At 47.5% G+C, this 16,712-nt stretch overlaps 1 protein-coding gene across 1 annotated transcript; it reads left to right on the forward strand.

Moving 5' to 3' along the window:
• The first annotated feature begins 730 nt into the window (after window positions 1–730).
• Window positions 731–16,652, forward strand: LOC124029787 (PHD finger protein 20-like protein 1). The gene is made up of 15 exons (XM_046341370.1): window positions 731–812; window positions 2,193–2,398; window positions 2,667–2,864; window positions 3,049–3,108; window positions 3,479–3,763; window positions 4,644–4,675; window positions 4,730–4,737; window positions 4,779–4,825; window positions 5,808–5,861; window positions 5,984–6,085; window positions 6,369–6,515; window positions 6,799–6,872; window positions 7,030–7,140; window positions 8,591–8,690; window positions 16,453–16,652. The coding sequence occupies exons 3-15, from the start codon at window positions 2,672–2,674 to the stop codon at window positions 16,650–16,652; spliced, it is 1,413 nt and encodes a 470-aa protein (XP_046197326.1). The 5' UTR covers window positions 731–812; window positions 2,193–2,398; window positions 2,667–2,671.
• The last annotated feature ends 60 nt before the right edge of the window (window positions 16,653–16,712 follow it).

Consider the following 16,712-nt stretch of genomic DNA (forward strand, 5'->3'; position numbering starts at 1 on the left):
TGTACTTCGTTCAGTTACGTATTGCTAGCTTTCAAAGCCCTAGGAAATCTGTGCTTTATTGGTATATTTACAGTGTATTGTAATCAGGTAATCATTTGTCATTAATAATGTAATTGTAAGTTGTACTTGTAATTCATATTTTTTGTTGCTATTTGTATAATAATTAGTTAAATAATGAAGAGCCTGTTTGTCTTGGTTAACAGTAGCCAGAAGCAGAGAGCGTCAGGCTGCCGTGCTCCATCACTACTCTGTCTGCTGGGGAGGATGTCAGACACCATGAGTCCTCACAGCTGCCCAGACACTGCTCCAGGGTTACTGGGGAGGTCACCATGTCAGCCCCAGAGTCCATGCTGAGTCCCTCCCAGACACAGCTGCCCAGACACTGCTACCTCAGGTTAGTCTGCTGGGGAGGACACCATGTCAGCCCCAGGGTCCATGCTGAGTCCCTCCCCAGACACAGCTGCCCAGACACTGCTACACTCAGGTTAGTCTGCTGGGGAGGACACCATGTCAGCCCCAGAGTCCAGTCCCCTCCCAGACACAGCTGCCCAGACACGGCTCCCTCCCCATGTCAGCCCCAGAGTCCATGCTGAGTCCCTCCCCCAGACAGCTGCCCAGACACTGCTACCTCAGGTTAGTCTGCTGGGGAGGACACCATGTCAGCCCCAGAGTCCATGCTGGTCCCTCCCCCAGACACAGCTGCCCAGACACTGCTACCTCAGGTTAGTCTGCTGGGGAGGACACCATGTCAGCCCCAGAGTCCATGCTGAGTCCCTCCCCCAGACACAGCTGCCCAGACACTGCTACCTCAGGTTAGTCTGCTGGGGAGGACACCATGTCAGCCCCAGAGTCCATGCTGAGTCCCTCCCCAGACACAGCTGCCCAGACACTATACCTCAGGTTAGTCTGCTGGGGAGGACACCATGTCAGCCCCAAGAGTCCATGCTGAGTCCTCCTGGTGACACAGCTGCCCAGACACTGCTACCTCAGGTTAGTCTGCTGGGGAGGACACCATGTCAGCCCCAGAGTCCATGCTGAGTCCCTCCCCCCAGACACAGCTGCCCAGACACTGCTACCTCAGGTTAGTCTGCTGGGAGGACACCATGTCAGCCCCAGAGTCCATGCTGAGTCCCTCCCCAGACACAGCTGCCCAGACACTCTTCAGGTTAGTCTGCTGAGGAGGACACCATGTCAGCCCCAGAGTCCATGCTGAGTCCTCCCCAGACACAGCTGCCCAGACACTGCTCCAGGTTAGTCTGCTGAGGGACAGGGTCACAGTGGGAAAAGTACTTCCACTAACTAACTCAAAGTAGTGTATAGTCTTAGACACAAGTGGTGTTACAGATATGAACTTTATGTATACAGTTTTTGGAAGATTTTTTGGGGGGAAAACAAACTAATTGCCTCAGAAGTGTTAGGTTCTAATTCTCCCGGTAAAAACTCCACAGACTCTATGAAAGCTTAACCAAGTTTATTTTCCCAGAGGGTCAATACAGCTGCATTAGTCAAAGACGTTGTTCACACAAGCACTGATACTTAACCCTTCCTCCTATGCTGAGTCTCCTCCTACACTTCTAAACAGCCAATGCATCTCTGTTGCTAGACAGAACCTTAGTGATATCTGTTCTTCCTCACTTCATCTGACCTGACCGCTACCTCAAAGTGCTCACTCCTCCCCAACTCAAGGCTGACATGGTGATTGGTACCAGACTGTGTCTCTTCTCATCCCAGAGGATCCCACCCATAGGATGCCTGATGGCTAACAATAACATATCCTGACATAATGTAAATGTTATACATTAAGCTCTCTCCCTCAGTGACATGAATTAGTATATTTCATATTCTCAGAACCCAACAGTAGTAAGACTTTATTTATTTGTATTTTTTATTTTACCTTTATTTAACCAGGCAAGTCAGTTAAGAACACATTCTTATTTTCAATGACGGCCTGGGAACAGTGGGTTAACTGCCTGTTCAGGGGCAGAACGACAGATTCGTACCTTGTCAGCTCGGGGGTTTTAACTCACAACCTTCCGGTTACTAGTCCAACGCTCTAACCACTAGGCTACCATGCCGCCCCCACTTGGGGAGCGGCTACGATCACTGTCGGCACAAAACTATTTTCCATGATGATACTTAGTGGGTCATTTGGTTGTTTGTTAAGTGACGGGGCTGTCCTTCCTCTCCAACAGGGCATGGTGAGACGGTTCCTCCAGACTCCCCCAGGAGCTCAGAACAGAGCCAGAGGAGGAGACGCTCCCAGCGCCTGGCCACCGTCAGCCCTGATATGAACTCTGACCCCAGCGTGACCTCTCAACCCGCCACCACCCAGTGCCCTGACCTCTCACCCCATGGGAGGGAGCACAACACATCTCACAAAGACCCTCCTCTCCAGAGGGTGAGTGCAGCCTCGAGGACAGGAGTTCTTCCTGACACCTTCGTGAACGGGGTCATATTAACGAGAACCGAATGGGCCGAACAGGGAGGGAACGACCTGAACTTGTCAAATAACAAACGCTTGTTTTTAATTTTGCGTGACAAAATGTTTTGCTACAGTGTGCACTAATGAATACAACCCTGACCAAGAAAAAAAACATGAACAACCAGGAAAACAGGTCTATTTATTCAACCCTGAATCTATTCTGTGTGTGATTGTCCTCCTTTAGATCAAATGACAAACTCTGTGGAGAAGGCAGAGTCATCGACCCTCCACAACTACTGTGTCGGCATACCACCTACACCTTCATCTGCTGCCTCCATCCTCACACCATCTCATCCACCAATCACACACAGAGACCAGCTGACTGACGGACCATCAGCCAATCATACGGCAGTGGCAGACAAATTCCCACCCTTAGCTGCAGGTAATTCTTGACTGGGGGAGTTATTTATTCTCAACTGCAGCATGTCAAATGGCCTCTATTCCCTACAAAGTGCTCTAAAGTAGTGTACTTTCTAGGGAGTAGGTGCCATTAGGGTCAGACATTGTACAGGACAATGTCCGTTAGATAATGTCCTAATCCATCTGAGTTTCTGTTTGATTTGCAGCTGCTGGGAGGAGAAGTATTACCAGGACCTCCAAACTAAACCAACACACCAGGGAGCCAAGTAGGTTTTCTCCTCCACTTTATTCCATGTAATTGAACTTTGATTGTATTACTTTCAACCATTACTTTTCATTTACCTTCAAGGCTTACTGCAATTATTATTCATGTTCCGGTAAGAAGCCGATCTTTACCAAGTCCTCTCTGTCCGATAGAATGGAAGCATACTCAAACGCTCTTCAGCCCAGCTTGAACAAAAAGGGTGGCATGTTCTGGACTGAGAGACTTGATAATCCAGAAAAACATTCCCTCCCTCTCTCTCTCTCTCTCTCTCGTCTGTGTGTCACCTCTCTCTCTCGTCTGTGTGTCACCTCTCTCTCTCGTCTGTGTGTCACCTCTCTCTCTCTTCTGTGTCCTCTCTCTCTCTCTCTCAGTCATGAACACCAAGTGGTGTGATGACCCAACGTCTCCCAACGACCTGGACCTCTACAAGTGTAAGATCCCTGGGTGCTCCAAGGCCTTCCGCAAAGCCAAGCTGCTGGACTACCACCTCAAGTATTACCACAACGCTGACAAAGACCTCCAGGACTCTGAGCTGCCAGGCTCCCCAGAAAGGGCTGGTCGTACCCGGGCCACCTCAGCCTCCATGCCCACCACCACCACCCTGCTGGAGGTCCCTGACAACACAAAGAGACGCAGGACTGTCTCCACCTCATCGTGTATGGCTTTAGATTCCATTCATTTGAAAACACTTAGTATGTAACTTGAATACACAAATTCACAACATTGTTTTAGGTTGTATCCCAAATGGCACCCTATTCCCTATATAGTGCACTACTTTTGTCCAGAGCCCAACCTTATACTCTCTCTCACCCCCCTCTGTCCCTCAGCGCTGTCCCCTCAGGGCCATATGTTTTATACTGTCTCCTCTGTCCCCTCAGGGCCATATGTTTTATACTGTCTCCTCTGTCCCCTCAGGGCCATATGTTTTATACTGTCTCCTCTGTCCCCTCAGGGCCATATGTTTTATACTGTCTCCTCTGTCCCCTCAGGGCCATATGTTTTATACTGTCTCCTCTGTCCCCTCAGGGCCATATGTTTTATACTGTCTCCTCTGTCCCCTCAGGGCCATATGTTTTATACTGTCTCCTCTGTCCCCTCAGGGCCATATGTTTTATACTGTCTCCTCTGTCCCTCAGCGCTGTCCCCTCAGGGCCGTATGTTTTATACTGTTTCCTCTGTCCCCTCTGGGCCATATGTTTTATACTGTCTCCTCTGTCCCCTCAGGGCCATATGTTTTATACTGTCTCCTCTGGGCCATATGTTTTATACTGTCTCCTCTGTCCCCTCAGGGCCGTATGTTTTATACTGTTTCCTCTGTCCCATCTGGGCCATATGTTTTATACTGTCTCCTCTGTCCCCTCAGGGCCGTATGTTTTATACTGTCTCCTCTGTCCCCTCAGGGCCATATGTTTTATACTGTCTCCTCTGTCCCCTCAGGGCCATATGTTTTATACTGTCTCCTCTGTCCCCTCAGGGCCATATGTTTTATACTGTCTCCTCTGTCCCCTCTAGGCCATATGTCTTTATACTGTCCAGCACTGTACCCTCCGGGCCATATGTTTTATACTGTACTCCTCTGTCCCTCCAGGTTATGTTTTATACTGTCTCCTCTGTCCCCTCAGGGCCATATGTTTTATACTGTCCCCTCAGGGCCATATGTTTTATAGCCAGGTCCCTCCACGACAAGATTCTGAAGAAGGACAAGCACCTGGAGCCAGGTTAGTGGCAGGGCAGTGGGCCTTCCTCCAGGCACTGTGAGGTTTGGAGCCAGGTTAGTGGCAACTGGACTGTACCTGGAGCCTTGTGGAGCAGTGGGCCTTCCTGAGGGCTGAAACCTCCCAGGTTAGTGAACAGTGGGAAGAAGCGCTGAGGTCTGCCTCCATGAGCTCTGAGCCAGGTTAGTGGAGCTGCTGTGAGGTCTGGGGCCTCCCTCCGCCGCCCAGGAGAAGAGCCTTCTGAGGGCCTGTGAGGTCTGGAGCCAGGTTAGTGGCAAGCCTTCCTGAGGAAGAAGGACAAGCACCTGGAGCCAGGTTAGTGGCAGGGCAGTGGGGCTGTAAGACCTGGAGCCAGGTTAGTGGCAGGGCAGTGGGCCTTCCTGAGGGGCTGTGAGGTCTGGAGCCAGGTTAGTGGCAGGGCAGTGGGCCTTCCTGAGGGGCTGTAAGACCTGGAGCCAGGTTAGTGGCAGGGCAGGATGCAGCAGGTGTAAAACAGCCCAGTGACATGCTTCACTGGCCAACAACACACCATGAGGTAGTGATATAGATGAGAAGGAAAAACACATGAAATATGACAGAGGGGAAACGAAACAATCTAAAGTAGTGCACTATATAGGGAATAGGGTTCCATAGGGCCCTGGTCTAAAGTAGTGCACTATATAGGGAATAGGGTTCCATAGGGCCCTGGTCTAAAGTAGTGCACTATATAGGGAATAGGGTTCCATAGGGCCCTGGTCTAAAGTAGTGCACTATATAGGGAATAGGGTTCCATAGGGCCCTGGTCTAAAGTAGTGCACTATATAGGGAATAGGGTTCCATAGGGCCCTGGTCTAAAGTAGTGCACTATATAGGGAATAGGGTTCCATAGGGCCCTGGTCTAAAGTAGTGCACTATATAGGGAATAGGGTTCCATTTGGGTCACACATTTAAAGCAACCCAGTTCACTGCAGAGAACTGTGCTTGAATTACATGACTCCTTCTACAGGGTTAATAAAGAATGAGAAGAAGGTGAAACTGGAGGAGAAATCCCAGGTGATCGGTGAGATTGTGTTCTACTTCTCTTCTTAGCAGTTGTAATCAATAACATTCCTCCTGTTGTTCCGAGCAAAAATCAGTTGGTGATTTAAATAGATGTTCTGTTGTTGTTGTTGTTTTTTTTAGGAAAAAAGAAGGATAAAGAGCGGAGGGACAGGAAAGAGAAGGAACACTTCAAAATGAAACAGAAGAAGAAGAAGAAGAAGAAGAGGAAATCTAAGCAGCACTGTACGTTTAGTTCAGGTGTCTTACTGTTTCTCCAAGGGCTCCCGCTGTTGTGTGTAGTATGTTGTCGCGAATGACCAGTCCATTTGTATAGCTTATTGTAAACATATATATATTTAAGACGAGACATAAGATAGTACTTAATCAATCCTCAAAGGGGGGAGTTTAATTGCCCCAGCCAATACACACAACCCCAATAAATACCGACGTGAAAGATAAACAGACGCTAGAAGTAGCACATCGTCAATACATCATAAAAACACATTCTGTGTTTTCTCACCTGCAGGTTATTCTGACTACGATGACATGTCCCTGTCCTTCCTGGAGCGATCTACGGCGTCTGCTCTTCACCGCTCCTCCTCTTCCTCCTGCTCCACCACCAAACATTACCAGTACCCCCGCGCCATCCTCTCTGTGGACCTGACCGGAGAGAGTGAGTGGGAATCGCCTGACAGGGCATCTTTTCTATAGAATGAAGGCGTATAAATACATGTGTATATCAACTGATCACATCTCATCTTTACATGAATGTGCTGTTCAAATTGATCAACTCACATATATCTCCCCCTCCCCTCTCTCTCCCTCCCTCTTTCCTCCTCCCCCTTTCTCTCTCTCCCACCTCCCCTTTCTCTCTCCCCCTCCCCCTCTCTCCCTACCTCCCCCTCTCCCCCCTCCCTCTCTCTCTCCCTATCTCTCCCCCCTCTCTCCCTCTCCAGATCTGTCAGACATAGAGTTCCTGGAGGACTCGACCACAGAGAGCCTGCTGTTTAGTGGAGATGAGTACAACCAGGTAGGGTTGTCACCATACTACCATTTGTTTCTGGAAACAGGAAGCAGACTGGACTCCATGGTCCTTTAGGATCCTCCTCTATGAAATAGATTGTGTGTTATAGCTTAGGAAATGTATAGATGTGACTAAGGGGGTTTGTTTTGAACCCTCCGACCAGGACTTTGACTCTCTAAACATGGAGGACTTCCAGGAGGAGGATGAGGATGGTACCCAGGAGATCGTCCGCTGTATCTGTGAGATGGATGAGGAGAATGGATTCATGATTCAGGTACTGGACTGACTGGAGCCCTCAGACTAGTGTTCTGTCTGAGGTGGGGTGGTTCTGCCTGAGGTGGGGTGGTTCTGCCTGAGGTGGGGTGGTTCTGCCTGAGGTGGGGTGGTTCTGCCTGAGGTGGGGTGGTTCTGCCTGAGGTGGGGTGGTTCTGCCTGAGGTGGGGTGGTTCTGCCTGAGGTGGGGTGGTTCTGCCTGAGGTGGGGTGGTTCTGCCTGAGGTGGGGTGGTTCTGCCTGAGGTGGGGGTGGTTCTGCCTGAGGTGGGGGTGGTTCTGCCTGAGGTGGGGGTGGTTCTGCCTGAGGTGGGGGTGGTTCTGCCTGAGGTGGGGGTGGTTCTGCCTGAGGTGGGGGTGGTTCTGCCTGAGGTGGGGGTGGTTCTGCCTGAGGTGGGGTGGTTCTGCCTGAGGTGGGGTTGGAACATCCCAGTCACTTGTGGTGTAAATTCAACACCAAGGACACCTGAAGTTAATATTAAATGAATCACTCTTTAGTATCAGTTAACTGGGGAGTTTACAACAAATACATGTACAAAGTACAAGTCTGCCACAAGCTCCGCCAGGGCGTTCCCTTCAGGCCTCTAATATGGGCCTCCTGAGTGGCGCAGCGGTCTACGGTGCTACATTGCAGTGCTAGAGGCGTCACTACTGACCCTGGTGCGATCCCAGGCTGTATCACAACCGGCCGTGGTCGTGAGTCCCATAGGGCGGCGCACAATTGGCCCAGCGTTGTCTGGGTTAAGGGAGGGTTTGGCCAGGGGTGGGGGATTTGGGGAGTGTTTCAGGAATTTGGGGGGAGTTTCCGGAATTTTCCAACTATCCCTCAGACATAACAACTGGGCATAAACATGTCTGTTGTCATGTGGAGTCCCGAGTGGCGCAGTGGTCTAAGGCACAGCATCTCAGTACTAGAGGAGTCACTACAGACACCCTGGTTCAGCGGTCTAAGGCACAGCATCTCAGTACAGTACAGACACCCTGGTTCAGAGGCACAGTCACTAGTGGAGTCCAGACACCCTGGGTCAGCGGTCTAAGGCACAGCATCTCAGTACTAGAGGAGTCACTACAGACACCCTGGTTCAGCTGTATAAGGCACAGCATCTCAGTACTAGAGGAGTCACTACAGACACCCTGGTTCAGCGGTCTAAGGCACAGCATCTCAGTACTAGAGGAGTCACTACAGACACCCTGGTTCAGCGGTCTAAGGCACAGCATCTCAGTACTAGAGGAGTCACTACAGACACCCTGGTTGGAGTCCAGGCTGTATCACAACCGGCCGTGGTCGTGAGTCCCATAGGGCGGTGCTCGTCCGGGTTTGGACGGGGTAGGCTGTCATTTGTAAATAAGAATTTGTTCCTAACTGACTTGTCTAGTTAAATAAATAAATCAAATGTATTATATGTTTTCCACCTAAACACACACATTCAGTCTCTCTCTCTCTGTGTTTCAGTGTGAGGAGTGTATGTGCTGGCAGCACAGTGTGTGTATGGGGCTTCTGGAGGATAGCATCCCGGACCAGTACATATGTTACATCTGCAGAGACCCTCCAGGTAACATCATACCCTACACTCCCCTAACCACAGATCTAGGATCAGATTACTCCCCAACCTAAACCATTAGGGGGATGAAAGATAATCTCACCCTGTGTCAGTGGTTAGAGGCAACTTTTAGCCTGATCTCAGATCTGTTGTCTCCTATTGCCTGGTCCCAGATCTGTTGTGTCCTTCTCTCGCCTGTTCTCAGATCTGTTGTCTCCTTTTATCGCCTGGTCTCAGATCTGTTGTCTCCTTCTCTCGCCTGGTCTCAGATCTGTTGTCTCCTATCTCCTGGTCCCAGATCTGTTTGTGCTCTTGACAGCTCTATTGATGTCATTGTCAAGCCAAACATGACCATGAGTGACAAGGAGTTGGTATGATAACACAAACAAACTGGCACTCAGGCTCGGCAACTTCTACCTACCCTATACAATTTACAAACCAGACTGACACTCAGGCTAGGCAACTTCTACCTACCCTATACAATTTACAAACCAGACTGACACTCAGGCTAGGCAAATTCTACCTACCCTATACAATTTACAAACCAGACTGACACTCAGGCTAGGCAAATTCTACCTACCCTATACAATTTACAAACCAGACCGGCACTCAGGCTAGGCAACTTCTACCTACCCTATACAATTTACAAACCAGACTGGCACTCGGGCTAGGCAACTTCTACCTACCCTATACAATTTACAAACCAGACTGGCACTCCGGCTAGGCAACTTCTACCTACCCTATACAATTTACAAACCAGACTGGCACTCAGGCTAGGCAACTTCTACCTACCCTATACAATTTACAAACCAGACTGGCACTCAGGCTAGGCAACTTCTACCTACCCTATACAATTTACAAACCAGACTGGCACTCAGGCTAGGCAACTTCTACCTACCCTATACAATTTACAAACCACACTGGCACTCCGGCTAGGCAACTTCTACCTACCCTATACAATTTACAAACCAGACTGGCACTCAGGCTAGGCAACTTCTACCTACCCTATACAATTTACAAACCAGACTGGCACTCAGGCTAGGCAACTTCTACCTACCCTATACAATTTACAAACCAGACTGACACTCAGGCTAGGCAACTTCTACCTACCCTATACAATTTACAAACCAGACTGGCACTCAGGCTAGGCAACTTCTACCTACCCTATACAATTTACAAACCAGACTGACACTCAGGCTAGGCAACTTCTACCTACCCTATACAATTTACAAACCAGACTGACACTCAGGCTAGGCAACTTCTACCTACCCTATACAATTTACAAACCAGACTGGCACTCAGACTATGCAACTTCTACCTACCCTATACAATTTACAAACCAGACTGACACTCAGGCTAGGCAACTTCTACCTACCCTATACAATTTACAAACCAGACTGACACTCAGGCTAGGCAACTTCTACCTACCCTATACAATTTACAAACCAGACTGACACTCAGGCTAGGCAACTTCTACCTACCCTATACAATTTACAAACCAGACTGGCACTCAGGCTAGGCAACTTCTACCTACCCTATACAATTTACAAACCAGACTGGCACTCAGGCTAGGCAACTTCTACCTACCCTATACAATTTACAAACAAGACTGGCACTACGGCTAGGCAACTTCTACCTACCCTATACAATTTACAAACAAGACTGGCACCCTGGCTAGGCAACTTCTACCTACCCTATACAATTTACAAACCAGACTGACACTCAGGCTAGGCAACTTCTACCTACCCTATACAATTTACAAACCAGACTGGCACTCAGACTAGGTAACTTCTACCTACCCTATACAATTTACAAACCAGACTGGCACTCAGACTAGGCAACTTCTACCTACCCTATACAATTTACAAACCAGACTGGCACTCAGACTAGGCAACTTCTACCTACCCTATACAATTTACAAACCAGACTGACACTCAGGCTAGGCAACGTCTACCTACCCTATACAATTTACAAACCAGACTGGCACTCAGGCTAGGCAACTTCTACCTACCCTATACAATTTACAAACCAGACTGGCACTCAGGCTAGGCAACTTCTACCTACCCTATACAATTTACAAACCAGACTGGCACTCAGGCTAGGCAACTTCTACCTACCCTATACAATTTACAAACCAGACTGGCACTCAGGCTAGGCAACTTCTACCTACCCTATACAATTTACAAACAAGACTGGCACTACGGCTAGGCAACTTCTACCTACCCTATACAATTTACAAACAAGACTGGCACCCTGGCTAGGCAACTTCTACCTACCCTATACAATTTACAAACCAGACTGGCACCCTGGCTAGGCAACTTCTACCTACCCTATACAATTTACAAACCAGACTGACACTCAGGCTAGGCAACTTCTACCTACCCTATACAATTTACAAACAAGACTGGCACTCCGGCTAGGCAACTTCTACCTACCCTATACAATTTACAAACCAGACCGGCACTCAGGCTAGGCAACTTCTACCTACCCTATACAATTTACAAACCAGACTGGCACTCGGGCTAGGCAACTTCTACCTACCCTATACAATTTACAAACCAGACTGGCACTCCGGCTAGGCAACTTCTACCTACCCTATACAATTTACAAACCAGACTGGCACTCAGGCTAGGCAACTTCTACCTACCCTATACAATTTACAAACCAGACTGGCACTCAGGCTAGGCAACTTCTACCTACCCTATACAATTTACAAACCAGACTGGCACTCAGGCTAGGCAACTTCTACCTACCCTATACAATTTACAAACCAGACTGGCACTCCGGCTAGGCAACTTCTACCTACCCTATACAATTTACAAACCAGACTGGCACTCAGGCTAGGCAACTTCTACCTACCCTATACAATTTACAAACCAGACTGGCACTCAGGCTAGGCAACTTCTACCTACCCTATACAATTTACAAACCAGACTGACACTCAGGCTAGGCAACTTCTACCTACCCTATACAATTTACAAACCAGACTGGCACTCCGGCTAGGCAACTTCTACCTACCCTATACAATTTACAAACCAGACCGGCACTCAGGCTAGGCAACTTCTACCTACCCTATACAATTTACAAACCAGACTGGCACTCGGGCTAGGCAACTTCTACCTACCCTATACAATTTACAAACCAGACTGGCACTCCGGCTAGGCAACTTCTACCTACCCTATACAATTTACAAACCAGACTGGCACTCAGGCTAGGCAACTTCTACCTACCCTATACAATTTACAAACCAGACTGGCACTCAGGCTAGGCAACTTCTACCTACCCTATACAATTTACAAACCAGACTGGCACTCAGGCTAGGCAACTTCTACCTACCCTATACAATTTACAAACCAGACTGGCACTCCGGCTAGGCAACTTCTACCTACCCTATACAATTTACAAACCAGACTGGCACTCAGTCTAGGCAACTTCTACCTACCCTATACAATTTACAAACCAGACTGGCACTCAGGCTAGGCAACTTCTACCTACCCTATACAATTTACAAACCAGACTGACACTCAGGCTAGGCAACTTCTACCTACCCTATACAATATACAAACCAGACTGGCACTCAGGCTAGGCAACTTCTACCTACCCTATACAATTTACAAACCAGACTGACACTCAGGCTAGGCAACTTCTACCTACCCTATACAATTTACAAACCAGACTGACACTCAGGCTAGGCAACTTCTACCTACCCTATACAATTTACAAACCAGACTGGCACTCAGACTATGCAACTTCTACCTACCCTATACAATTTACAAACCAGACTGACACTCAGGCTAGGCAACTTCTACCTACCCTATACAATTTACAAACCAGACTGACACTCAGGCTAGGCAACTTCTACCTACCCTATACAATTTACAAACCAGACTGACACTCAGGCTAGGCAACTTCTACCTACCCTATACAATTTACAAACCAGACTGGCACTCAGGCTAGGCAACTTCTACCTACCCTATACAATTTACAAACCAGACTGGCACTCAGGCTAGGCAACTTCTACCTACCCTATACAATTTACAAACAAGACTGGCACTACGGCTAGGCAACTTCTACCTACCCTATACAATTTACAAACAAGACTGGCACCCTGGCTAGGCAACTTCTACCTACCCTATACAATTTACAAACCAGACTGACACTCAGGCTAGGCAACTTCTACCTACCCTATACAATTTACAAACCAGACTGGCACTCAGACTAGGCAACTTCTACCTACCCTATACAATTTACAAACCAGACTGGCACTCAGACTAGGCAACTTCTACATACCCTATACAATTTACAAACCAGACTGGCACTCAGGCTAGGCAACTTCTACCTACCCTATACAATTTACAAACCAGACTGACACTCAGGCTAGGCAACTTCTACCTACCCTATACAATTTACAAACCAGACTGACACTCAGGCTAGGCAACTTCTACCTACCCTATACAATTTACAAACCAGACTGGCACTCAGACTATGCAACTTCTACCTACCCTATACAATTTACAAACCAGACTGACACTCAGGCTAGGCAACTTCTACCTACCCTATACAATTTACAAACCAGACTGACACTCAGGCTAGGCAACTTCTACCTACCCTATACAATTTACAAACCAGACTGACACTCAGGCTAGGCAACTTCTACCTACCCTATACAATTTACAAACCAGACTGGCACTCAGGCTAGGCAACTTCTACCTACCCTATACAATTTACAAACCAGACTGGCACTCAGGCTAGGCAACTTCTACCTACCCTATACAATTTACAAACAAGACTGGCACTACGGCTAGGCAACTTCTACCTACCCTATACAATTTACAAACAAGACTGGCACCCTGGCTAGGCAACTTCTACCTACCCTATACAATTTACAAACCAGACTGACACTCAGGCTAGGCAACTTCTACCTACCCTATACAATTTACAAACCAGACTGGCACTCAGACTAGGTAACTTCTACCTACCCTATACAATTTACAAACCAGACTGGCACTCAGACTAGGCAACTTCTACCTACCCTATACAATTTACAAACCAGACTGGCACTCAGACTAGGCAACTTCTACCTACCCTATACAATTTACAAACCAGACTGACACTCAGGCTAGGCAACTTCTACCTACCCTATACAATTTACAAACCAGACTGGCACTCAGGCTAGGCAACTTCTACCTACCCTATACAATTTACAAACCAGACTGGCACTCAGGCTAGGCAACTTCTACCTACCCTATACAATTTACAAACCAGACTGGCACTCAGGCTAGGCAACTTCTACCTACCCTATACAATTTACAAACCAGACTGGCACTCAGGCTAGGCAACTTCTACCTACCCTATACAATTTACAAACAAGACTGGCACTACGGCTAGGCAACTTCTACCTACCCTATACAATTTACAAACAAGACTGGCACCCTGGCTAGGCAACTTCTACCTACCCTATACAATTTACAAACCAGACTGGCACCCTGGCTAGGCAACTTCTACCTACCCTATACAATTTACAAACCAGACTGACACTCAGGCTAGGCAACTTCTACCTACCCTATACAATTTACAAACAAGACTGGCACTCCGGCTAGGCAACTTCTACCTACCCTATACGGTTACAAACCAGACTGGCACTCAGGCTAGGCAACTTCTACCTACCCTATACAATTTACAAACCAGACTGGCACTCAGGCTAGGCAACTTCTACCTACCCTATACAATTTACAAACCAGACTGGCACTCAGGCTAGGCAACTTCTACCTACCCTATACAATTTACAAACCAGACTGGCACTCAGGCTAGGCAACTTCTACCTACCCTATACAATTTACAAACCAGACTGGCACTCAGGCTAGGCAACTTCTACCTACCCTATACAATTTACAAACCAGACTGGCACTCAGACTAGGCAACTTCTACCTACCCTATACAATTTACAAACCAGACTGACACTCAGGCTAGGCAACTTCTACCTACCCTATACAATTTACAAACCAGACTGGCACTCAGGCTAGGCAACTTCTACCTACCCCTACACAATTTACAAACCAGACTGACACTCAGGCTAGGCAACTTCTACCTACCCTATACAATTTACAAACCAGACTGACACTCAGGCTAGGCAACTCTACCTACCCTATACAATTTACAAACCAGACTGGCACTCAGACTATGCAACTTCTACCTACCACTAGGCTAGGCAACTTTTACAAACCAGACTGACACTCAGGCTAGGCAACTTCTACCTACCCTATACAATTTACAAACCAGACTGACACTCAGGCTAGGCAACTTCTACCTACCCTATACAATTTACAAACCAGACTGGCACTCAGGCTAGGCAAACTTCTACCTACCCTATACAATTTACAAACCAGACTGGCACTCAGGCTAGGCAACTTCTACCTACCCTATACAATTTACAAACAAGACTGGCACTTGGCTAGGAAAATCTTCTACCTACCCTATACAATTTACAAACAAGACTGACACTGGCTAGGCAACTTCTACCTACCTATACAATTTACAAACCAGACTGACACTCAGGCTAGGCAACTTCTACCTACCCTATACAATTTACAAAACCAGACTGGCACTCAGACTAGGCAACTTCTACCTACCCTATACAATTTACAAACCAGACTGGCACTCAGACTAGGCAACTTCTACCTACCCTATACAATTTACAAACCAGACTGGCACTCAGACTAGGCAACTTCTACCTACCCTATACAATTTACAAACCAGACTGACACTCAGGCTAGGCAACTTCTACCTACCCTATACAATTTACAAACCAGACTGGCACTCAGGCTAGGCAACTTCTACCTACCCTATACAATTTACAAACCAGACTGGCACTCAGGCTAGGCAACTTCTACCTACCCTATACAATTTACAAACCAGACTGGCACTCAGGCTAGGCAACTTCTACCTACCCTATACAATTTACAAACAAGACTGGCACCCGGCTAGGCAACTTCTACCTACCCTATACAATTTACAAACAAGACTGGCACCCTGGCTAGCAACTTCTAACTATACAATTTACAAACCAGACTGGCACCCTGGCTAGCCTACCTACCCTATACAATTTACAAACCAGACTGACACTCAGGCTAGGCAACTTCTACCTACCCTATACAATTTACAAACAAGACTGGCACTACGGCTAGGCAACTTCTACCTACCCTATACAATTTACAAACAAGACTGGCACCCTGGCTAGGCAACTTCTACCTACCCTATACAATTTACAAACCAGACTTGACACTCAGGCTAGGCAACTTCTACCTACCCTATACAATTTACAAACCAGACTGGCACTCAGACTAGGCAACTTTTACCCTACCCTATACAATTTACAAACCAGACTGGCACTCAGACTAGGCAACTTCTACCTACCCTATACAATTTACAAACCAGACTGACACTCAGGCTAGGCAACTTCTACCTACCCTATACAATTTACAAACCAGACTGGCACTCAGACTAGGCAACTTCTACCTACCCTATACAATTTACAAACCAGACTGGCACTCAGACTAGGCAACTTCTACCTACCCTATACAATTTACAAACCAGACTGACACTCAGGCTAGGCAACTTCTACCTACCCTATACAATTTACAAACCAGACTGACACTCAGGCTAGGCAACTTCTACCTACCCTATACAATTTACAAACCAGACCAAGATATTCCTACATTATTATTATCATCATCAACATGTTTTCCTGACATGTCCATTTGTTTTGGTTGTTTAGGTCAAAGGTGGAGTGCCAAATATCTCCATGACAAAGACTGGTTGAACAAGGGTCAGATGTACGGCTTGTCCTTCCTCTCTGAGAACTACTCTGAGCAGAACTGTAAGACCAGCGTGTCCACCCATCAGCTGTTAGCAGACGTGTTCAGTGTCAACAACGTCCTTCACGGACTACAGCTGAAGATGGACATACTACAGTAGGTCCCCTGTCAACACGTAGGGCACCATCACACTGAAGAGAACTGTGGAACTCATTGTCTG

Source organism: Oncorhynchus gorbuscha, unplaced genomic scaffold, assembly GCF_021184085.1.
Source record: "Oncorhynchus gorbuscha isolate QuinsamMale2020 ecotype Even-year unplaced genomic scaffold, OgorEven_v1.0 Un_scaffold_7708, whole genome shotgun sequence".
Taxonomy (NCBI): Eukaryota; Metazoa; Chordata; class Actinopteri; order Salmoniformes; family Salmonidae; genus Oncorhynchus; species Oncorhynchus gorbuscha.